The sequence below is a fragment of the Oratosquilla oratoria genome, chromosome 35 (genome assembly GCF_046742065.1).
Source record: "Oratosquilla oratoria isolate Oo_2021 chromosome 35, ASM4674206v1, whole genome shotgun sequence".
NCBI classification, from domain to species: Eukaryota; Metazoa; Arthropoda; class Malacostraca; order Stomatopoda; family Squillidae; genus Oratosquilla; species Oratosquilla oratoria.
In genome coordinates this window covers 16,634,748-16,660,443 of record NC_134811.1, presented here as the reverse complement: position 1 = coordinate 16,660,443, position 25,696 = coordinate 16,634,748, and the positions used below count along the sequence as shown (strand labels likewise).

The 25,696-nt window shown below is 39.4% G+C and overlaps 1 protein-coding gene across 1 annotated transcript in view; it reads left to right on the top strand.

Moving 5' to 3' along the window:
* Positions 1-25,090, top strand: part of cathD (cathepsin D) — a 30,093-nt gene extending 5,003 nt beyond the window's left edge. Inside the window, exons 2-9 of the mRNA XM_076174059.1 lie at positions 1,871-1,997; positions 5,715-5,838; positions 9,885-10,003; positions 11,867-12,066; positions 13,365-13,487; positions 14,877-14,994; positions 15,125-15,253; positions 23,405-25,090. Of these exons, the coding sequence (XP_076030174.1) occupies positions 1,871-1,997; positions 5,715-5,838; positions 9,885-10,003; positions 11,867-12,066; positions 13,365-13,487; positions 14,877-14,994; positions 15,125-15,253; positions 23,405-23,566 (1,102 nt within the window). The 3' untranslated portion in view covers positions 23,567-25,090. The remainder of the gene's footprint in view (positions 1-1,870; positions 1,998-5,714; positions 5,839-9,884; positions 10,004-11,866; positions 12,067-13,364; positions 13,488-14,876; positions 14,995-15,124; positions 15,254-23,404) is intronic.
* The last annotated feature ends 606 nt before the right edge of the window (positions 25,091-25,696 follow it).

The following is a 25,696-nucleotide window of genomic DNA, read 5'->3' as shown; positions in this document are numbered from 1 at the left end:
CTGACAAAAGAATCCCCCCTTTTAGCCTAACACGTTCTCTGTTGTTCCATGGTCTCTGAAAAATTATCCTTCTATTAACCAGATAACCAGCCTTCTTGTATTTTCAACAGTTCACTGATAGTATCCTTGTTTGATTTTTTCTGGCCTCACTTGCTTTTATGGTATTGAGAAGATCATTTCTCTTGATTGCCCTTCTCATTTTTGCTCTTTAACCACTTCAGTGCAATGACGCCTACATAAGCATCATGAGGCATGAGTGGGTACACAAGGATGCTGGTGTTAATCTTGTTTATGTATGTATATATATATATATATATATATATATTATTATTATTATTATTATTTTTTTTTTTTTTTTTTTTTTTTTTTTTTTTTTTCTCTTTACAAAGGGATTACAAAGGCGGAGCATGCCGACAGGAGACCTTTTGATCCATATCTAGGTCGGATGCAAAAAAAAATCATATTAATAATAAATAAAAACTATGATAATGTAAATAACAAATAAAATACATAAATGCATAGGTATAGTTAAATAATAAACAAACAGGTAAATAGTAAATAATAATAAATTGACATTTAACTAATAATAAATGAAAATCAGACAGACAAATGATAACAAAACAAAAACAAATAATATAAGATAAATTATAATCATTACAGCATCTTACTTAGGTATTTATCTAAATGATTCTTAAAGCTTCGAACTGAACTACATTGCACTACCTGTGCAGGAAGTTTATTCCATTCATTAACTACACGGTTGGCAAAGTTATTTCTACGTACTTCCAAATTGAATCTATTTCCGGACAGTTTGAGACCATTGTTTCTTGTCTGATTCTCATTCAATGTGAAAATGTTGTCACTTTTGATGTTGTCAATTCCTTTTTTTTTTTTTTTATTCTGTGAACTGGTTTGATCATGTTTTCTGTGTTTATAATTACTTGGAATAAAAGAAAACGAGTAATACAGCAGTGACTATATTTTATAATGCAAGTAGTGTGATGCATTGTTCACATGGCAGCCGATGCTGTACATGAGAATTTGACTCATATTGAAGTGGTTAAGGTGGTCGATTTTTGCTTTCTGATCCAGGCTTGTAGTTTTTTCATGTACAAGCTTTTATTCTAGGTTATGACACTTTGACTCGTGACTCGTGGGAAGAATTTAATCATTTCACTTCAATTGCAAATGCTTTTACCTCCAATGTTACATTATGACATTGGAAGCCATTGCACTTTTATTTTGGCCTCAATATCATCCTGATTAGTTACCTTTGAGATTACTCACCCTTGTGGAAGACCTTTGAAAATTGCAATTTGTAATGTAAAAGTTCAACATTTTGTAATGTAAACAAACTAAAATTAATTTTGATCTTCTGTTTCCTATGATGAGCAATGTTAGAAATAAAAACAATCAGTATTTTCTCTCAGACTTTTTCTAAATGCTGGAACATCAATTTTATGCTTCAACAATGGCCCTGAATAGTGTTGCTCTTTCCCCATTCCCCTGTGTATTCAATTGATAATTTTCTCCATTAGAGGCTTTTATGAAGAGTAAAATTTGAAGCATCAATTGTCAACCCCATTTGACCTCTCTTAACTTTAGTGTGTTTGTGAATTTCTGCTAGAGTTTTTAGTAATAAAAGGAAACAGTACATCTTGTAAATGCCCTTAGCAAATATTATTATGGATGTTCTTCTGCTGTTTCCAATTAATAAATCTTGTTTATCCCATACAGCCCAGTTTAGTTTTCTCATCTTGTTCAACTCTGTGATCTCTTGTTCATTTTAGGGCATTCAGATGCTAGTTTTGTATCTAACAAAGTTTAATTTCTTATTCATTTGTTTATTTATTTATTTTTTACATTTCAGAGTCAAACTTCATAAGTTTAAGTCATCCAGAAGAACTCTTGAAGAAGTTGGAACGTCGGTGGACCTGACGAAGAGACGCTGGGGAAAACTTGGTCCAATGCCTGAACCTCTGTCCAATTATATGGATGTTAGTGATTTATTCTTTGGTAGCAATTTTGTTATAGTAGATATCGGAAGATAGTGAGAGGGTGGAGGGTAGGAAGGGGTATGTGCCTTTTGGCTTGATTACCTTCTTGTAAGGGGAAAAAAGCTCATGATATAGAAATATTGTTTGTATATGTGTGGCTACAGTATACAGGAGAGAGATTGTATGCAGGTAGTCTTCTTTTGCAATTTATGAAACCTAACTTTGATATTCTTATATGGCTTTAGCTTTGGTTGTAATCTCTAGGACTAGGTTAATCCAGGAGTTGATGCAATTATAAGAAAAACTGATTCATAAAATTCCCCACAAATGATTAAAAAATATTAGTTACACTAATAAGACTAAAACTGGAGTATGCAGCAACAGTATGGACACCCAGACTAAAAAAGAATATAAAGAAATTAGAAAGAATACAAAGAGCAGTGACAAAGTTGGCACCCACTCTCTAAATTAACATACAAACAAAGATTGTCCAAATTGGAATTACCAACTCTGGAACAAGGAAGAGAAAGCTCGGAGATCTGCTGACTATTTATAGAATTGTGAAAGGAATAGGAATTAGTTATTAAAATGGGACAATGGAAAAACAAGAGGACACGAAAAGAATCTCAAAAAGGATAACTATAGAAGAGATATGAAAAAAATAGCCTCCCACCTAGAGTACTGGATACCTGGAACAATTTAGATAAAGAAAGTGTGTGGAAACACTAGTCAAGATTTTAAGAAAAAACTCAATGCTGAAAGGTAAAGATGGGTCACCATGAGCATAGCTCCCTTCCCGTATAATACAACTAGGTAAATTACACACACACACACTCTCTGTATTTCGTAGTTGTATTTTACAGGACGAAAGTTATGCTCGTAGTGACCCATTTTTGTATCTCTCCGCATCCACTTTGTTCTTAAAATCTTGTATAGTTTTGGCACTCACTGTTTCCCCATTTAGTTTGTTCCAGACATCAATCACTCTGTGTGGGAAGCTATTCTTTTTCAAATCTCTTTTGTAACTGTCCCTCTTTAGCTTCTCGTGTCCTCTTGTTTCTCTTCTATCCCATTTAATAAGTCGTTTCTATCAAGAACTTCCATCCCTGTCATAATTCTGTAAATGGTCAGCAAATCACCTCTTTCTCTTCTCTGTTCCAGTGTTGATAGATGTAATTTATCCAATCTTTGTATGTCAAATTTGAGAGTGTAGGTGCCATTTTTATCACTGCTCTTTAATTTTTTTTTTTTTAAACTAGGTGCCCATAGTGTTGCACCATACTCCAATTTAGGTCTTATCCGTATAATTGGTATTTTCTTTACCATTTCTTCATCCATGTAGTCAAATAACTATAGGCCTATAAGTTTGACTTCAATCGTAGGAAAAATAATGGAAACTATCATCAGAGATGCTATCGAACTTCATTTAGAAAGTAACCGTTTGATAAATGATAGCCAGCATGGTTTCAGACGGAAACGTTCTTGCGTGACTAACTTACTCGAATTCTACAACACAGTTATCTCGAATTATGACAAAAGAAACAATATAGATTTAATATATCTAAACTTTGCAAAAGCTTTTGATACCGTCCCACATGAAAGACTACTTACTAAATTAGCTTTACACAGAATAAGTGGTAGCCTATTAGGTTGGACTAGTAATTGGTTGAATGGTCGAAAACAGAGAGTTGTTTTAAATGGAAAAACTTCTGGATGGAAAAATGTTACGAGTGGAGTTCCTCTGGGTTCTGTTCTTGGACCACTTCTATTCATAGTATATGTAAATGATATAGACCATGGACTAAAATCTACTGTTTCCAAATTTGCTGATGATACAAAACTGTGCGGAGTGGCAAATGATCACTCAAACCAATTAGATATTCAAGAAGATTTAGATAAATTACAGCAATGGTCTGAAAAGTGGCTAATGAAATTTAACACAAGTAAATGCAAGGTATTGCACATACGTAAAAATAACAGTAAGTACAATTACAAGTTATTTGGAAATTCGTTAACAAAAGTGGTTAGTGAAAAAGATCTCGGCGTAATTATCGGTAACGACCTCAAATCATCCAAGCAGTGTATTTCAGCCTCTGAGAACGCAAATAAGATTCTAGGACTGATTGCGCGATCTTTTGTTTTCAAAAGTCCATCACTCATTAACAAGCTATATAAATCGTTAGTTCGTCCACATTTGGAATATGCTGTTTCCGTATGGTCACTGAATCTCATTAAAGACATTGACAGACTGAAAAAAGTACAACGGTGAGCCACAAAACTGATTCCAAATATAAAAAATAAATCATACAAAAATCGACTAAAACATATGAATCTGTTTTCCCTAAAAAAGCGTAGACTCAGAGGTGACTTGATACAGGTCTTTAAGGTTTTAACCTCTTCCATATGGTGCCGCCTACATAGGCGGCATGAGGAGCAAGTGGATACGCGAGGCTGCCATATCGGCGTCTTGATTATATTTACTGTAGTTGTCCCTGCGTAACTGACATACTCTCTAAACTGGCTTCATCACATTTTCTATGATTATCAAAATTCATGGGTAAAAGAGAGAACGCTCAATATAAGCGGAGACTATTTTTTATGGTGCGAGTATTATGACTCAACATCGTACGTCTGGCAGCTAAATGCTGCCCGCGAGATTTTGGCCCGGAGTGAAGTGGTTAAAGGGAATTGACAACATCAAAAGTGACAAAATTTTCACATTGAATGAGAATCAGACAAGAAACAATGGTCTCAAACTGTCCGGAAATATTATGTCAATTTATTATTAATTACTATTTACCTGTTTGTTTATTATTTAACTATACCTATGCATTTATTTATGTATTTTATTTGTTGTTTACATTATAGTTTTTATTTATTATTTTATTATTATGATTTTGTTTTGCATCCGACCTAGATATGGACCAAAAGGTCTCCTGTCGGCATGCTCTGCCTTTGTAATCCTTTGTAACAAGTTAAAAGTCTCTCCAACTAGTTTATTGACATGCTTATCAGGTGTCAAGTCACTTGAGATAATCACTCCCAGGTCCCTTTCTGAGTCGACTTTTTTTGACTTCCTTGGTACTAATTTTATATTGACCCAATATTCTATTTTTGTTTTTTCCAAATTCCATTATACTACATTTCTTAATGTTAAAGTTCATTTCACACCTCTGACTCCATTCCCATATTTTGTCTAGATAGCAGTTTGCAGTCTTCTGTGCTTACTTCCTTGAGTAATTTGGCATCATCAGCAAAGAAGTTCATGTAACACTTCACTTCCTCATCCATATCATGTGCATGCGTGCACATATATAGTTTTTTAATTATTGGCATGCTTCCTTATCATGACCCTTTTCATGAACGTTGCAATCTTCAAAATTGTTTATGTAATTTCCAAAATTTTCCATCATGTGCTTTGTGTAGATCATCGTTTCCCAAAGTGGTGCTTTGATATCGGGGGGAGCTTGTGTACTATATCATTGTTTTTTAGATACATATTTTGTTTATAATATTGTTGTTTTCACTTCAAAAAGAAAGCTCACATGTGTTTATGGGGTAGGGGGCGCTAGGAGTCTATTCTAGAAGCCAAGGGGGGCACCAGCCTGAAAAAGTTTGGGGAACCCTGGTGTAGATCAAAAACATGCAGGTGCCAGTTTGTTACAGATCATTTGAATACATGTTTGTATGTTTTATTGTTCTTTTTTTTTTTTACAGGCACAGTACTACGGCCCCATTACCATTGGCACCCCACCACAGTCTTTCAAGGTCGTGTTTGACACAGGGTCATCCAATTTGTGGGTACCATCCAAGCAGTGTCATTACACCAACATAGCTTGTTGTAAGTAATCCATATTGTTGCCTTATCCAGAGAGTCCTTTGGTGAGATGGGTATCTGGTAAATTTCTTGGAATCAATTGCTTGACACTAATTGCTCGAAAAATCATTTCTTGAACAATCACTTGCTAAAAGATAGTGAAGAATATCCAGAAAGAAGGTACAGCTTACATTATTGTTAATTGAACGAGTGGCAGTTAGAAGTAATAACGGGTGAAATTTTGTTATCTTTGTTCATCTTTATACATAAAAGAAAATGTATTGCCAATTTTCACTCCATTAGTATGAAATATTGTATGCAACATTTCTTAAATATTCTTCTACATGGTTTGTTTCATCATAGAGTAATACAATATACTATAATCACATTGTGCAATCATGATACTTTTTCTACTCCCAGCTGTTCTCACAGGCACCAACAGCTTTTCCCCCTTATAAGGGAGGTAGCCGAATACTCATTTCATTCCCATATACTCCACTCCCACCCATTTCATTCCCACATACTCCATTCCCATTCACCACCCCTTCCTCCCACTTTTCTTAGCTTCTCCTGGATGACTGGTCATCCTGGCACCGCCCACTGCCTTGGGTCAGAAGCTATGTAGCAAGACACAGCACAGCCACAGCAAGGCCACTTCATTTAATCAGCAGCCCCCCTCTCTCTCCATCCCCTCATACAGAAAAAGAGAAGTTGGGGAGAAATCCCTTCAAGCTGCATCAAAATATCATTCACATACACTCCCTTCCATGCATCACATCATCATCCATACACAACCATTCTCCACTCACCTCGATCTTGTCTTCTCCCTTCCTTCCTCAACAGACATCTCCATTTCCCAGTGCCCCATTTACCCCATCCAGCTGTACTTGCACCTCCAACATATTGTTCAGTTTGCAACTCTTGTAAACTTTGCTCTTACTTTAGTCCATCAATAAACTTACAAATAGATGGATGACAACCACTTGATTGTTGAAAACTGTTATGCAACCCTTCATTTGCTTTGTTTTCGACATTCCTCCTACAACGTAATCAGAATAGTTCCACATGTCATGTTTAAACAAAGGAGCATATCTATGGTTGCATTTGTGTCTTGAAAATAGTCCACTGTTCCTGGAAGTAAATCTGGATTTTTTTTTTTTTTTTTTTTTTTTTTTTTTTTTTTTTTTTTTTCCACAACATTGGGTACAGGTATACATGCAAATGCAACATTGGTGTCATATATTAAGACCACTTGCTTCAATTTTCCAATAAAGTCTTTGTCAAAAATTAGAAAAAAAAAAAAGCAAAAAGCATCCACATTTAGACTTGGGAAATTCTTGTTCTATGGCCTTAACCATGGCAAGTTTAAAATCAGTCATTGTTGTCAGTAGCAGGAATATAGGGATTTTTTCTTTAAAACCTTTCAGGAACCTCTTGTATGTTTCTTCTGTTTTATTAGGTAATAGTGCATATATTACCTAACATGTATACAATTGAGCAAAAATCAAAGGAACAGTTTTAAAAGTCCCATCAGCGTACCAATACTCAGAACATCCTGAGATGTTGAGATTGTTTTGGGTTGCAAAAATTATTATAAGACCATTTTTGCTCTCTACAAAAGTTATATCCAGAAGTACTGAAATAGAAAACATTTACAAGAAACATCAGTTTAACAATTGGGAAAATTATGAGTAGTAACCAGTAAACAATAGATTTTGAGCAGTATAATGTCAAGCATTTGAACGTTCAAGAAATTTTTCAAGCCATTAATTTCTAGGAATTTACTTTCAAGCTATTTCAAGAAATTTACCTGGATTTGGCGAGATCAATTATGGCTGAGTTTCTTGTCAATTTTTGCTTAATTTTTTTTTTTTTTTTTTTTTTTTTTTTTTTATGAAGTTGACCATTGAATCAATCCATAGTCCTTATTCTTTTGCTGAAGTCCCCCACACCCCAAGAAATGTCAGGGCCACCAGCTTGGCCCTTAAATCACTGGAAAGGTTGAGTTTTCATCTGAAGGGGTGAGCATAGGACAGTGTAAAGTGATCATTGAATTTTGTGGTAGATCTGGTGCAGTTTGAGTCTATTGCCAGGCTGATTCTGCATTTGCACTTTTAATATGGGGTGACAACCTGTTCATGGACATGTCAATGCAATCCATATTTGAGTGATTTCTGTGTTGGTATCTGGGGGAGTTTGGTGAAGTATGAAATTTGGCAGTTAACCAGTTCGGTATGATGACGCCTAAGTAGGCGTCATGAGCCACGAGTTGGTACACAATGACACCCGCATTGGTGTCTTGATTATACATATATATATATATTATATATATATATATATATATATATAAATTCTTTCATTTCTTTTATATAAGCTGTATATGAGTTACCCCTGGATTCTGTGAACTGGTTTGATCACATTTTGTGTGTTTATTACTACATACATACATATACCAAGGCTTTTTTCCCCCTTACAAGGGAGGTAGCCAAAAAGAAAAAAGGCATAAAATCATTCCCACCCATTCCATCCCCAAATACACTCCACTCCACTCCACCCCCTCCCATCTTAGCACCTCCTAGATGACGGGTCATCCCTGCACCTTGTCCACTGCCCTGGGTCAGAGGCAGTGTTGCAAGACACCACATCCACAGCAAGGCCACTTAATTGAATCGGCGACCCCCTTCTCCGTCCCCCCATGCATAAAAGGAGAAGACAGGGAGAAATCCCTTCGGGCTGCATCAAATTTTGCTCACACATACTACCTCACCCCCCATCCCCCATCCATTCCACCACATGCATCACAACATCATCCATGTACAACCATTCTCCATTCACCCCCGTCTTCTGTCCTCTCCCGTCCTTCCTCAACAGACATTCCCCTCTTCCCCAAAGCCCCCTTCACCCCATCCATCCACCTCATCCTAGGACGTCCCCTCATGTTCACTCCCTCCACATCTGCCTTCCATACCTCTTTTACTAGTCTTTCTTCACTCATTCTTTCCATGTGTCCAAACCATCCTAATACTCTTTCATCAACCCTATCTCCCAACTCCTTTTCCACCCCTGTTCTCCTCCTCACCTCCTCATTTCTCACTCTAGTAACCCCCATCATACTTGTCAGACACCTGATCTCAAACACATTCAAACTCCTCTCTTCCTCTCTTTATGTTCCATGTTTCTGCCCCCATACAGTGCTGTTGGCACAATCACTCCTTCATACAGTCTCCTCTTAGCATCCATTCCCAAATGTCTATTCCTCATTACACTTTTTAATCCACCAAGGCATTTACTCGCTTCTCTCAATCTACATTCTACCTCCACCTCCACTCCACCTTTTCCTGCCACATTTGCACCCAAGTATCTAAAGCTATCCATTTCCTCCAGTTGCTCTCCCTTAATTAATGCTCACTTCCAGTCTGTTTATTACTACTCAGAGTAAAAGAGAACGATTACTACAGCAGTGACTTTAGTTTATCATAAGAGTAGTGCGACGCATCATTCATATGGCAGCCAATGCTTCACACGAGAATTTGATTCATACTGAAGTGGTTAATTGTAGAGCACTTGTTTTGTGATGTGAATGTGTATTTTTTGGGGTGGATGTATTGTAGATGTTTGAGTAGAATGCTATTGGGGTTGTTTTTATGCTTAGTGGATCATGTGTGTAATGTAATGGGTGGGTTGGGTCTAGGGCTCTTGCAGAAAATTGTGTACCTTTCTCACTTGCTGCTCTGGGAAAGATTTTGAATGTAGATTCTCTATTGGTTATTTCAGTGTAACCTGTTATTATTCATAATGGTTTATTTTGTTAGTTTTTAGGCACCATGCTGTGGATCAATCAATCCATTGCACCAGGTCTCTTGCAAGGAGACTTACAGCTCCCAAGTAACCAGCAGTAGCCATCAGATAGGACCATGGGTCACTCAAGCAAGAAATATTGTGTTGTCCAAGGATAGTGTGGGCAATGTAGGATAAGATGCTCAATGATTTTCTTAGATGTACATCTTGCAGGACCATCACCAGAAGGGCTGTTAATTTAGTTTAACATTTAACCATCCCTTACCTTGCAGTGTTACACAACAAATACGACAGTAGAAAGTCCTCAACATACAAGAAGAATGGAACAGAATTTGCTATTCACTATGGGTCTGGATCACTCTCAGGATACCTCTCCACTGATGTTGTCATGGTCAGTATTTACCAATTGGTGGTGTACAGTCAGGTCTTACAGTATGTATATCTATTTTGATTTAGAATGAGAGCCTTTCATCTCTCAGAATATCCAGGTGTACCCCTGTGATTTTTGCTACATGCGTCTTTGTTGTATAAAAATACTCAAATCCTTAAATGGGTATTCAGGTATGTATATAATGTTTGTATGTATATACAGTATATGTACATCAGTCCGTCAGTTGCCTCGTGTCTCTTGAAGGAGACCCAGGGCTACCAAGTAACAGGCCATAGCAAAAATCTTCAAGGAAACAAACCTATTGAAGAAACATCACAAGCACTAACTTTGCAGAAACATCTTTTTATTCTTCACAAAATCCTGTCAGAAGTATATCTTTCCATTTGCCCTCATCTTTGCCTCCCTCCTTTCATGTACTTTACCTTGCAACAAATACTCATACACTTGCTTTTCTTCCACCACTGCCTTCACCTCTTCATCCCACCATTTGCTGCCGCTCCTGTTCCCGCTCATCCTCCTCATCCCACATACTACCTTTGTACACTTTGATTTCCTCCTTGAATTGTACCCACTTTTCTACTGATTTCCGTATCCCTCACCACCTCCCACTTTTCTTTAAGCTTTTCCTTCTTTTTTTTTTCATCCATCTTATTTAATGCACCTCTCCATTTCCTTCCATTTTCCTCTTCCACTTTTCATCTATTCTCAGTTTCCTTTCTACTGAAAAATTATCTGAAATTCCCTAGCTCTGCCCAGAAAACACAAATGTCCACCAATCTTACTGTTGGTTATCAAAACTGTCCATTAATGACCCCTCAACCACCCTCCCCTTCACCCTTTACCATGTCTACTTATGCTGGACTCTCATCTTAAACACTGTTTACTGTCATGAACTCCCTTTCTAAACGCATCTCCAACCTCATATTTCCAGTGTAATACCTATCTGACATTACCTCCCTACAGCTCAAAAAAATTTCCTCTTGACATTTCTCTTTGCCAGGATCATATATACCCACGAAAAAAAACATAAATTCCCATCCTAATTTCACCTTTACCCACAGTATCCTTGAAGGCAATTTCATAACTTGTTACTTAACAGCATAGCCGCCACTCCTTTTCCATGTTCACTCATTACTCACACCCTCCCCACTACTCTTCCAAATTCAGCCCTCCCACATTCAACTTGGTTGCACTTAATGCAAACAAATCCATCTTCCTTCTCACGAACAGCTAATCTCTTCCCTTTTACTCTTATCTTTTCACAACCATTTACATTTAATGATCCAATTACTAGGGTTCTGATTGGAGTCTTCCCAGGCTCTTATGCCTTGACTTTTCATCAAAGTAACATACAGAGAGTAGGATCCAAAGTTCTATCAGTCCATCTTATTTAGTTACCTTTCATGACCATTCAAAACAGTTTTTAAAGCAGTCAGTATTCCAGTATGGGGTATCATTGGCAAATGTGTTAATATAGCTTGTACTTTCCATCATGTCCTCAACAGAGAAAAGAAATGTAGGTGCAAGCACTGAACCTTGTGAGACTCCACTAGTCATTGCTCTCCATCCTGACATTTTATCCATCACTAATTTCCTCATGTACTTACTCTTCAGAAAATCTTTCCTCCTATCACACAGCCTCTTGGTCTTCCACTATGCTGTAATTTCCACATAGACCTCCGAGATATTTTATCAAAGGCCTAATAGATTGCAGTAGACACATGCATGCATTCACATGAATATATGCATACTGTTTGTTCAATATTATTCAGTTAGTAATGAAATGTTAAAAACTGGGGATCCCAAAACTATTCATGCTATAGGGATCAAAACTACTGTATTTAAAATGTCTAATGTTTGCAGGTTGGAGAAGTTAAGGTGAAAGACCAGACCTTTGCAGAAGCTCTAAGTGAACCAGGCTTGGCTTTCATTGCTGCCAAATTTGATGGCATTCTTGGTATGGCCTACAATACCATTTCTGTGGATGGCGTAACCCCTGTCTTCTATAATATGGTCAACCAGAATGTTGTTCCTAGTCCTGTCTTCAGCTTCTATTTGAGTCGGTATGAAACATAGTATCAATATGTAATTATATAGCACTACCCATTTTTCCATCTCTGGGATCAATGATGATTAACTGTAATAGATGGTCCTATGAAATAGACATCAGAAAGAAACCTGCCTATGTTCCACCCATCTTCAAAACGTGTTCACAGCCTCATCACCATGTGGAGGTGCAACCCCAAGGAAGTGAGACTTGGTCTCTGCACTGGCCCTAGTATCTCTGCCAGTAATATAGAAACAGTCTCACACTTATACAGTATAGGAAATAGTTTGAAGTTTCCTCCCAGAGAGATCTGAGGACTATCCCCAGCTGGTACAGGACTGCATGTTTCCAGTCAGTGAAATATGAGGCAACAATTATTCTGTCCCTACTGCACACACCTTGTTGAACAAGTTGTCATATTATTCTTTAGGTCCTTCAACTCGTTCTTTCATATGTCATCCTGAAGTCAAACATCTTTTAAATGCACCAACAAATTTGTTTTATTCAAGCATAATATTTTAACAAACCCCTCATACATTGTTTCTAGATTTGAGAATGAAGAAATAATCTGTCTTCAAGGAGGGAGTCTTAAAGTTTCAACTTATACATGGATGGGGTGGTGCGAGAGGTAAATGCTAGGGTAGTGAGTCAGGGATTGGAGATGGTTAAAGAAAATGGAGAAAAGTGGGAGGTGAGCCAGCTGTTGTTTGCGGACAACACTGCGCTTGTGGCAGGGTCAGAGGAGGGATTGAGGAAGCTGGTGGCAGAGTTTGGGAGAGTATGTGATAGAAGAAAGCTAAAGATAAATGTGGGTAAAAGTAAGGTGATGAGATGTACAAGGGGTGAAAGTGGCAGTAGACTGGAAGTGAACATTAAGGGAGAGCGACTGGAGGAAGTGGATAGTTTTAGATACTTGGGTGCAAGTGTAGCAGGAAAAGGTGGAGTGAAGGTGGAGGTAGAATGTAGATTGAGAGAAGCGAGTAAATGCCTTGGTGGTTTAAAGAGTGTAATGAGAAATAGACATTTGGGAATGGATGCGAAGAGGAGACTGTATGAAGGAGTGATTGTGCCAACAGCACTGTATGGGGCCGAAACGTGGAGTTTGAATGTGTTTGAGATGAGGTGTCTGAGAAGTATGGTGGGGGTTACTAGGCTAGATAGAGTGAGAAATGAGGAGGTGAGGAGGAGAACAAAAAGGATAAATTTACTACATATTTCATTAGATAAAATTTGCAATGCATTTCATGGAGTAGTGAAACCAACATAAAATAAGATTTAGCTGCACTAAATACATGTTTATTGCACTCTCTACAGAGATCCAGCTGCAAGTGAAGGTGGAGAACTGATTCTGGGAGGCTCTGATCCCAAGTATTATAAGGGTAATTTCACATATTTGCCTGTAGACCGCAAAGGCTACTGGCAGTTCAGCATGGATGGGTGAGTTTTTCTTATTTGTTTGTTTATATTCTTATTGTTTGTCATATCTGTAGATGAGTGGAAGTTGAGGGATGTAACTGTGTGGTAAGTCATGGAGGACCTGCTTTAGATGTCAGGCTACATGGTGTACATGGTGGATGAAATAAGTTTCATTTTATTGCATTTGACTCTCATATTGTGGTAGGAGACTTGCAAACATTCATACCCAGGGTTCCAAGATGGGAAGGGTGGCATAAATGGGCCTTTATTTGTGAATGTCTAATTTGACTTTAACCCCCACCCAACACAGAGGGTTCTTTAGGTCTTTGTACATGCATACAGTATTGCTAGGATCCTGACCGTGTAAGCACAGTGTCATAATGACCCCTACCTATTTTGTACCTGTCAATTAGAGAGAAAACTGGTTTATTTCCCAGCAGTGCTTTCTGGGTTGTGGTTATGAGGATGGATAGAGTGAGAAAGATGGTGAGGAGAAGAGCAATGGTGGAAAGGGAGTTGGCTGATGGGCTGATGAAAGAATAATGGGATGGTATGGGCACATGGAAAGAATGAGTGAGGGAGGACCAGCAAAATGAGTGGGGAAATCAGACATCGATGGAGTGAACTTGAGAAGATCAAGAATGAGATGGATCAATCAATGAGGTGAAGGGGCCTTGATTAAAAGGAGAATGTCTATTGAGCAAGGAAGGGTGAAGCTTCTTAACCCTGTCTATATAGATATGACAGGGTTGAGAGGTATGTAATGTGTTACATTTTTATGAGATAGGCCAAAGTCTGTAGAGGGTGGTAAAGAGTTTTTCAGCAAACAGTAATGCTTGTGTGATGGCTGGAAATAGTGAGTAGTTTGAGTTGAAGGCAGGGTTGTGCCTGGGTTGTACATCACCATTGTTGTTCAACATGTATATGGATGGAGTAGTGAGGAATAGACACATGAGTGCTAGGCAGGGGTTTGGAGTCAGTGGGTGGAAGTGGGAGTTAGCCAATTGTGTGCAGATAACTGTTTTTGTAGACTAATTTGAGAATAGACTGAACCAGTCGGTGTCAGAGTTAGGAAGGGTGTGAGAGAGAATGCCGAAAATAAGCATTGGCAGAAGTAAGGTGAGGAGACATCAACCCTGTCATACACCTAAAAAAAAATCTACCTTTTGCCAACAACTTCTTGCATACTAGGATAAACAATTTATCTACACACCCTCCCTGTTTCCTAAACCCACACTGCTTTTTCTCAGTTACTTCTTCCATTCTCCCTTGTAATCTTCTCAATTATCTTTCTGTACACATTGCCAAGACGGATCCTTCTAAAATGATTTCATTATCTTTTCCTCCCTCTCTCTCCTCTCTCTCCCTCTCTCCCTCTCTCTCATATGTGAATGTTTTTTTCTTGTTTAGCATTGAAATGGCAGGAGCATCAACACCATTCTGTAGTGGAGGGTGCGAAGCTATTGCTGACACAGGAACTTCTCTCATTGCTGCACCATCAGAAGAAGCTCGTCACATCAACAAAAAGGTTTTTACAGAATAGTTAATTGTTGTCATACTGGAAGACATTGCCAAACATGTTATGATGGGATGTTTTCCCCCAGTGTTTTTGATGGGTTTCTTTGTGCACGCATTGAATTCCTGATATTTTGTGACAGATTGGAGCAAAGCCTATTGTTGGGGGACAGTGGTCAGTGGATTGCCAGCTAATCCCACACCTTCCCACCATCTCCTTCATTTTGGGTGGCAAGACCTTCACACTGGAAGGCAAAGACTACATTCTCAGGGTAAGTTTTAATACAGGCAGCATACTGAAGAAGAAAAAAGATTTAGAATAATAGTTTCTATCTATATACCAAGGGCTTTTCCCCCTTACCAGGGAGGTAGCCAAGTCAAAAGGCATATACCCACTCCCGCCCATTTCACTCCCATCCACCACCCTTTCCTCCCTTGCATCTTAGCTCTTTCTGGGTGACGGGTCATCCCTAGATCCACCCATTCCCCTGGGTCAGAAGCAATGCAGCAAGACACAGTGCATCACAGCAAGGCTACTTCACTTAATTAGCGACCCCCCTCCCCATCCCCTCATGCTGATAAAGGGAAAAGGAGAAATCCCTTTGGGTTGCATCAAATTGTCATTTACAAATAACCACTCTAGTCCCCATCCCCTGCCCCCTCCTATCCTTGCATCACAATATCATCTATACACAGCCATTCTATGCTCACTCCTATCCTCTGCTTTCTCCCTTCCCTGCTCAACAGACATTCCCCTCTTGCTCAATGCCCCTTTCACCCCATCCATCCATCTCATCCTCTGTCATCCCCTCAAGTTCACTCCAGCTGCCTCAGCCTTCCACACCTCTTTTACTAATCTTTCTTCACTCATTCTTTTCATCCATCCAAACCATCCCAATACTCTTTTGTCAGCTCTGTCTGCCATTTCCTTTTCCAGAGTTGCCTAGAGTTCAATAGACAAACCAGATGGAGATGTGTATTGATGGGGGAAATGATCTATCTATATACCAGTCTTTTTCCCCTTTACATGGGAGGTAGCCAAGTCAAAATCACTTACCCACTCCCACCCATTCCACTCCCATCCACCACCCTTTCCTCATGAATGACAGGTCATCCCTGTATCACGCCCTCTGTCCTGATATGGCAATAATGATTGGTATTGACTGCATGTTATTGTGCAGTATTGGTTGCATGGTAGCATACATCCAGTTCTTTAGGGACTGTTTTGTGGCACCCCTATGGGCCAGAGCCACACATAATTTTCTCTTAAAAGACGACAAAGTGGGACAGAGATATGAATCTAAGTATCCTGCTCTGTACAATTATCCTTTTGAGAAGTCAAGCTATAAGAGGGTCCAGAAGATTTCCAACCAGAACCCTAAGATTTGGGTCATTAAATGTGTATGGTTGTGATACAGGTGAGAGTAACAGTAAAGAGATAGGTATTATATTTGAGAAGGAAGATGGATGTTTTAATCATAAGTGAAACTAAATTGAGAGAGGGGTGATTTTGAGATTGAGTGTGGTGGGGAGGGTTTTGGGACTGAGAGGGTGGTGAGGAAGAGAAGGATGGCCCTGCTGGTAAGTGATGAAATAGGAAAGCATGTGGGGGGAGTGGAAAAAAATGTCAAAATTAATGTGGATGAAGGTGAAACTCAGATGGGAAATGTGGGTCTTTTTAAGTGCATGTGGGCCTGGTAGTGAGAGTGTAGAGGAAAAGAAGGCTTTTTGGATATATTTAAACAGGTGTTTAAAGAGTTTTGTGAGGAATGCCATTGATGTTGGGAGATCTTAATGCTTAAGTAGGGGGTGAACCAATAGATGGAGTGGAAGGGAAGTTTGGAGTGCCGGGTAAAAATTGTATTGAAAGTAAAGTGATGGTAATGTGTTTAGAAAGAGTTGATGATAGCTAACACAATGTTTGAAAAGAAATTCAAGCAGAAGTACACATGGGAAAGGGTGGTGTATGAAAAGGTGGTTGATAAGGCATTAATGATCTAGGTCAGGGGTGGGGAACCTTTTTGTGCATGAAGGCCACCTTACAATTCATCGTCCCACATAGAGGCCGCACTGAACAAATTATTATTATTATTTTCAATTATTTTAACCCTTTTTAGGGGACGGTGTAAGTTTTCCACCCTCCTCCCTAAAAATTCAGTTTCATTTTTTTTTTTTTATACACATATGTATAAAAATCGTTCCAATTTCTGGGAGTGACATCCCTGAACAAGGTAAACTTTGCTTTCGTCTATGTGTGTGGTGTATATTATAAGTTTCAGGTGTATAATGATTTCAGACTTAAAAAATATTCAAGGTCTTTTAAAAAAAAAATATATATATATATGTATATCAAAGGCCGCAGGTTCCCCACCTCTGATCTAGGTAGTGGTATCCCAAGGAAGGATAGGAAGAGTTCTGGATGTCCATAATCGTAAGGGAGAGACTGGAGGAATGCCATAGAATTTTTTGGTGGAAGGTAAGTTAAGAGTAGAGGATAGGTGGAGAGAGGAAAAGGTCAGAAGGTGGAGAGGTGCTTAAAGTAAGGAATTTCAGTGAGAAGGAAAATAAGTAGGAATACCAGGAGAATCTGAGATAAGTGTGGGAGGTGGTGAAGGATAGAGTAGAGGTGGAAGAGGAAGAGGAATGCATGTATTTCAAGGAGGAAATCATAAGGTGTGTACAGATGGTATGTGGAATGAAAGTGATGAGAGGAAATGGAAAGGTATGGTAGTGAGTGGTGGGATGATGGAGAGAAGATGGTAGTAGAAGAGCATTTAGTTATTGGTTGCAAAGTAGGACTTGAAGTATATGAAAGGGACTAGAAAAAATGTAAGATAAAGGAGGCAAAGAGGAGAGCAGATGTAGAATGGGGTAGGAGAATTATAGAAAACTTTGAAAATAATAGAAAGATGTTTTGGAAGGAAGTTAAGATGTAGGGGAGGTGGGTCAGGCAGAGGTTAAAGATGCAGATGGACAGGTGTTAATGGAAGTGAAGGAGGTAAGGGGAAGATGGGTTGAGTACTTTAGAGAGCTCTTGTATGTGGAAGAGGATAGGGAGGAATTAATTGTGTCAGTGGGAGGCACTAAGGGGATGACAGCAATGGGAGAGTAAAATGGAAGGGATGTAAGAAAAAATGAGGTATAAGGAGCTTTGAAAATGAGGAGTGCTGGTGAGGCACCTATGTTAGATGTGTGTCATGTATAGTGCCTGAAAAAGGAGGTACACTTATAGTTGACTGGTTAGTAAGATTGTTTAATGTATGTCTAAAGGAGGGGAGAATGCCAGAGGACTTGAGGGGTGCATGTATAGTTCCACTTTACAAAGGGAAAGGGGACAAGTGTGATTGTAATAGTTTTAGAGGAATCAGTGTGTTTTGGTAAGGCTTATGGTAGGCCTTAGAGAGGATTAGTAGAGGAACAGTGGGAATAATTGGTGAGAAGCAGTGTGGGGGAAGGAAAAGTAGAAGATGTGTGGATAAAATTTTATTGTAAGGTATATATGCGAGAGGGCTTTGGCAAAAGATAAGAATGCTTTGGGCCTTATGGATTTGGAGAAGGCTTATGATAGGATAGAGAGGAAGGAACTGTGCGAGGTACATACATACATAAACCAAGGCTTTTTTCCCCCTTACTAGGGGGGTAGCCAAAAAGGACAAGGCACAAAAACATTCCCACCCATTTCATCCCCGAAAACACTCCACACCCCTCCACCCTCCCTCCCATCCTAGCACCTCCTAAATGACGGGTCATCCCTGCACCCTGTCCACTGCCCTGGGTCAGAAGCAGTGTCACAGGACACAGCACATCCACAGCAAGGCCGCTTCATTAAATCGGTGACCCCCCCTCTCCGTCCCCCCATATAAAGGAGAGGGCGGGGAGAAATCCCTTCGGGCTGCGTCAAAAATTTTTGCTCACACACACTACCTCACCCCCATTCCCCCGTCCAATCCACCTCATGCATCACAACATTTTCCATATACAACCATTCTCCATTCACCCCTGTCTTCTGTCCTCTCCCGTCCTTCCTCAACCGACATTCCCCTCTTCCCCAAAGCCCCCTTCACCCCATCCATCCATCTCATCCTAGGACTGTGCGAGGTATTGCAGATATATGGGATTAGAGGGAAGCTGTTAAGGGCAGTCAAGAGTTTTTACCAGAATAGTAAAGCCTGTGTTAGGATCAGAAATGGACAGAGGGAGTGGATTGAGGTAAAAGCGGAGTTATATCAGGGCTGTCATATCACCATGATTGTTCAATGTGTACATGTATGGGATGGTATATGAGCTAAATGTGAGGGTAATAGGCAGGGGATTAGAGAAGAGGGAGGTGAGCCAGTTGTTGCTTGCAGACAGTGCACTTGTGGTAGAGTCAGAGTGGACATTAGTGATGAGTTTGGGAAGGTCTGCAGTTGGAGGAGGTTGAAGGTAAATGTGGGTAAAAGTAAGGTGATGAGATCTACATGGTTAGAGAGGGTGGAGGAAGTGGATAGTAATATTTGGGGTCACATGTGGCAGGAAACGAGGGAGTGAGGGTGGATGTAATCTGTAGGTTGAGATAAGCAAGTAAATGTTATGGGGGGGGATTGAAAAATGTCCTGAGAAATAGACATCTGGGAATGGATGGAAAGAGATTATATACAGGGGTGATTGTGCATACAACACTGTATGGGGCAGAGACTTAGAACTTAAGAAAGGCAGAGAGGAGTAATTTATGCTTTTAAGATGTATGGTAGGAGTTACAAGGTTGGACAGAATGAGAAATGAGGAGGTGAGGATGAGAGTGGGGATGAAAAGAGCTGACAGATAGGGCTTATGAAAGATTATTGAGATGGTTTGGACACATGGAAAGAATGAGTGAAGAAAGATTAACAAAAGAGGTGTGAAAAGCAGAGGTGGATTGAGTGAACTTGAGGGGATGACTGAAGGTGAGATGGATGGGGTGAAAAGGGCTTTGAGCAAGAGGGAAATGTCTGTTGAGCAAAGAAGAGAGGAGGCAAGGAATAGGGGTTAGTGGAGAATGGTTGTATTTGGATGCAGCCCAAAAGGATTTCTCCCCATCTTCTTTATTTTCTGTACGAGGAGACGAGGAGGGAAGGTCTCCATGCAAGTGAAGCAACCCTGCTATTGAAGTGCTGCTTTTTGGTGTATTGCTTCTGAAGAGGGAGGGTGGAGGGGAGTGGAATATATAGGAAATGGAATGGGTGGGAGTGGTTTCTATGCCTTTTTCTTTTTGGCTACCCCCCATGTAGGGGGAAAAAGCCTTTGGTATATGTATGTATGCTTCTGACCCTTTATCCCATCCATCTATCCTATTTTTGGTCTTTTCCTTCAGGTTCACTCCACCCTCCTCTGTCTTCCACAATTTCAGTTAGTCTTTCTTCACTCATTTTTTTCCATATGCTCAAATTATCCCAGTATTCTTTGTTCAGCCATTTACAAACTGCATAATGGAGCTCTGAAATTAGTAACAGGATGCATCAAAACCACCCCTATAGGACACCTACATTCACAAGCCAAAATCCTCACATGATTATTTTGATAGACAAAATCCTCCAAGTAGAACATCACACAAAAATGACAGGAGCACAATTCTCTGCCAGAGCCCGAAACATCACACACCCTTCACTCTACATCTCACAAGCACCACTAACATACATACCTATACATATACCAAAGGGATCACACTGAACATGAAGTCAGCTTATATATGAGTACATACAGTTAACAGACTATTCAGGAAAGATCACCAGATTCGATACTCCAAAAGACAACCCACAGAGCAAACCCTCTCCACACTAGTATGCCTGCACTCGGGACACCATCCAACATTAAGAGAGTGCCGACAAAGAATAGGCCAGGATTTAGATTCAAATTGCCCCAGCTGCAACCACCACACAGACGATGCAGACCACCTCATACTGATATGCCCTACACTAACAATCCCCTGACAACAAGACATCTCTTCTCTAAGTGATTTATGGTTTTGACTCCAGCACCTGCTCTCCTTTTTTATCCTATCAGCCAGCAGCACAGGACACAAAGGTGGACTTGTAACACTAGTATGTGGCAGAATACTCTTCAACAAAAATAAACGATATCAGACAATCATTCAGACACTATAACTGAAATAGTTACGGTGCAAACAAAAGTGGGGAAAAAATGCACTGTCATGAACATATACATCCCACCAACTACATCAACCCCATGAGGCTTCACACCTGAACTGTACCCACTCATCGTTTTAACTAATCTGAATTCACATCATCAAAGATGATGCATGATACTTGGGCATCGTTACTTGCGGCGAAGGTCAAGGTGAGGGCGGTTCAAATCCTGTCACCGGCAAAGTTGAACCAAGGGCATGGTTCATTAAATTCCACGCTACAAAAGCCCTCTGTGAGGGGCACCGTCCTAACCTCCTGATAGGGGGGAGTGTGTGGCATTAAACCATATCATCATCATCAATTCCACCAATGTCCTCTCTAACACAACCAACATCCCCTGACATGGCAGTGTGGTCTTCATCCCTACAAACACAAACATGGGAAACCATTCAAGATCTATCATCTGATCTCTTCCCAGTAAAGGTTACGATAGAACTAGGAGAGGAAACAGAACCCACAATCAAAAGAATATTTTAATACTACCAAAAAAGCAAACTATACTCTGATATAGTTAGAATAATTTGAGATGGACCACTACTCATCTGTGGATAAAGCAGTAAACAAAATAGTTATTACCATCCAGAAGGCAAGTAAAAAACATGTTCCTAGGGACTACACAGAGAAAAATGTTAACCTCAACTGCACAGAGGAGATATCCATCTTAAAGAAAAACTGGAACAATAAAAAAAAAAGGACACAACCTAACAGAATTTATGGAAGAACTTCTACATATACCAAGGCTTTTCCCCCCTTCCAAGGGAGGTAGCCAAAAAGGGAAAGGCATAAAAACACTCCCACCCATTTCATCCCTAAATATACTCCACACCCCTCCCACCCTCCCTCTCATCTGAGCACCTCCTGGATGACGGGTCATCCCTGCACCCTGCCCACCGCCCTGGGTCAGAAGCAGTGTCGCAAGACACAGCACATCCACAGCAAGGCCGCTTCATTTAATCGGCGACCCCCCCTCTCCGTCCCCCCTTGCATATAAGGAGAGGACGGGGAGAAATCCCTTCGGGCTGCGTCAAAATTTACTCACACATACTAACCCCCCCCCACCCCACCCCGTCCATTCCTCCTCATGCAATCACAACATCATCCATATACAACCATTCTCCACTCACCTCTGTCTTCCGTCCTCTCCCTTCCTTCCTCAACAGACATTCCCCTCTTCTCCAAAGCCCCCTTCACCCCAAAGCTTCTAAAGTAATTAAATTGAAACATTGATAGTATCATAAATAACAGAGAGGAACTGGAAAAAAACTAATCAACAAAGCAGATGAAAAAAGATGCTAGAAAGAACTTATGTAAGACATTGATATAAACAAGGGTTTTGACAAGGTCCCCAGACATGTACAATCCAAAAATATCATTGAGACACGTGCAAAACAATGACTAGAAGTGGAACCAACTTTATAGCAGAAAGATGGTGCAAAAGAACCCAAAACCACCAAATTTTGTGAATAAAATGGCTGTATAATGGAGTCCCTTAGGGTGCAATGTTTTCACTATTACTGTTCAATAATGAATGACCTCCCAACTCCAGTACCAGACAAAAAAAAACCAGCACAGGAACTACAATATTGTAGCAACACTCCATGTGACACATGTTTAACTCTGATGCTTGACCAGTTTTCAATGATCTTTGTATCCCATCTATTCCTATGACCTCATCATTCTCCTCTTCCCATCAGTAAGGTTTCTGTCATCTCATACTGTCACAGTCAAACTTTCCCCAATGTCCCCTTTCAACAAATGCCTGATATACTTTACCCATGTTTTCCTTACCATCATCATCTGTCCATCTGTATGCTTTACCTTTTCCTCTCAACATGACTCAACCCTCTTACCCTTTCATTTTTGTTTTTCCATTTTATGCCTCTCCCATCTTGGCATCTTGTGGATAAAGAGATCTTCCCTTTCCCCCATTATAGTATTCAGGTCAAAGGCAGTATGGGGAGACACGTGTTAATTTTATGGAAACCACCACTCCTTGTTCACTCAACAAGTTATGAAGCAGATGAAAAAAATACCTTCAGACTGCTTTGCTTCATCCTTTCAAAGATTTTGAATTTAAAGAATGACATGGTCTCGTTATTCACTATGGGGGATGGCTAGGCATTGGGGAATGATCCTATGCCTTTCCCTTATTCCTTCTTGAACCATGTATGCATATGTTGAAACTAATTGTTAAGGTAAGGGTAGTTGACAAGCCTATGCAACTATGTACTCAAGTGTTTTTCTCTGCCTCCCTTGCAGGTTAGTCAGATGGGACAGACAGCTTGTCTGTCAGGATTCATTGGTCTCGATGTGCCTCCTCCTATGGGACCCATCTGGATTCTGGGAGATGTTTTTATTGGACGGTTCTACACAGAATTTGACATGGAGAACAATCGTGTAGGTTTTGCTGAAGCTGTCTAAGCATTACAGCAGTGCTCTGAAGTGCCTATAGTTTGTATGGAGGAAGGCCAAGGAAATGTGTTTACATCAGTGGAAAACAAGGATATTTACAACATTTTGGGACAATCTGATGTGTTTGTCTCATGAAATAGTATAGTTTGGTAATGATCTTCATATCATAAGAGGATAAGGTAGGGCAAACAGCACTTTTATTTACAGCATTTCTCAAGCTGGAAACCAGTCTGAAAGTGGAATGTGGGAGGGACCATGGAAATTGTGACATGAATTATAATCCCCACTCCCTTGGCCCCTCATTAGCCAAGATAGCAAATCAATCCTCTCCCTTGTTTGCCAAGCTAGTTTAATAATAAATGCATTAGATATTTTATCCTCTTGAATAAGCAGACACTGACAAATATTAAGGGGTCATCGGGGGAAAAAAATGGAACCTGGACAAAAATACTTATGTTGTGTAAGTTACCACCTAGTGTTCTGTACAGGGCAGTTTGTCATTTTATTTGTTATACCTCGTGGTTAATGTGGCTGTGAAGTTTGCCTGATGACCGAAGTCAAGGTCACGTTGGCTCTTGATTCAAGCAACTGCCACTGGAAGTAGGAACTCGTTGCTGCAACTCTTGTTCTGGTCATATATAGGTTGGTGTCATTGCTTTGTCTGGCCAAAATAAATATATTATCCATATACCAATAGGCTGCTTCCCCCTAATAAGGGGGGTAGCCAGCCAGCCACCCACTCCCATTCATCACCCATTTCCCTTTTATCTTAGCTCTTTGTGTACTATATTAACATCTCCAACAAACTTTGGGAATATATCCCCCCAACAGAAAACAAACCCACTTTATTCTGGAGCCAAATGTAGAAATATGTTTTGAAAACAGCATGGTAACCAAGTAAATACACTTTGCACCCAACTGAACCCTGATGCTATGTCCTTCCCTGCCCCTTGTCCACAGGTTAATCTTTCAGTTATGATTCATCCAGAATCCAAAGCACCAAATCATAGATCCAACTACACAGAATTTACTGAACTGAAAGAAAAATAGACTGGACATCAGTGTTTAGTTGTTATTGTTGTTGTTCCCTAGACTGTCTGTCCAAGCAGTCCCAGTGTTTAGTTGAATGCAAAGATTTGTTTGCAAAGTATTGATTTTGCATTTGCTATAAAGTGGGTTTATTTTTGGGGGGGGATTTGTTCCCAAAGTTCATGTAGTACACACAAATGGTTGTTCAATAAGATTTTATCACAAGTTGCACGAATTTGAGTTTATGAAGCACTTTGGAACCATCAGCTACATTTTTAGCTGTCATATTCAAAAATTAAGACAGAAGGGTTTCCTTATATTTTTGACCAATGTGATCATGGGTTAGTGTAATATATATTTTATGTGTTTAATACTAAAAACATTCCTCTTCTATTGGCTTTCAGTATAACACATTAAAAAGAGTGTAGTTCAAACTATTAATAAAATCCTGTGTGAAAACAGTGTAGTTCAAAGTATTAATAAAATCCTGTGTAATTGTCAGAATATATTTACATTATCTATTCCACAATATTCATGTACCCACTAGGTTTAGTTTGAGGCCAGCTGTGTTATGCAAATGTATTTGAAAATCTCCACTATTGTAGCAATTAGATAGAAAGTCCATATTGTTTTGGAGTTCTAATTTTCTAATGTAACCACAGTACTTCATGGATCTTATTGATATCTAGAACACTATTAACCATAACCACTGTTTTTTTTGTTTTTTTTGTTTTTTATAGTTGCATTATATGGGAAGGGAGCTATGCTCGTTGTGACCCGTCTTTGTATCTCTCAGCATTAATTTTTTCTTAAAATCTTGAATAGTGTTTGCCACACACTGTTTCTTTGTCCAATTTGTTACAAGTATCTAACACTGTGTGGGAAGCCTTTTTTTTCCTTAGGTCTCTTGTGTAATTACCTTTTTTTTTTTTTTTTTTCATGTCCTCTTGTTTTTCCATTGTCCCATTTCAATAAGTCACTCTTATCTAAGATTTCCATTCCCTTCATAATTCTATAGATAGTAAGTCTCCTCTTTCCCTTTTTTGTTCCTGAGTTGGGTTGGTCATTCTAATTTGGACAGTCTTTGTTCATATGTCATTTTGGAAAGAG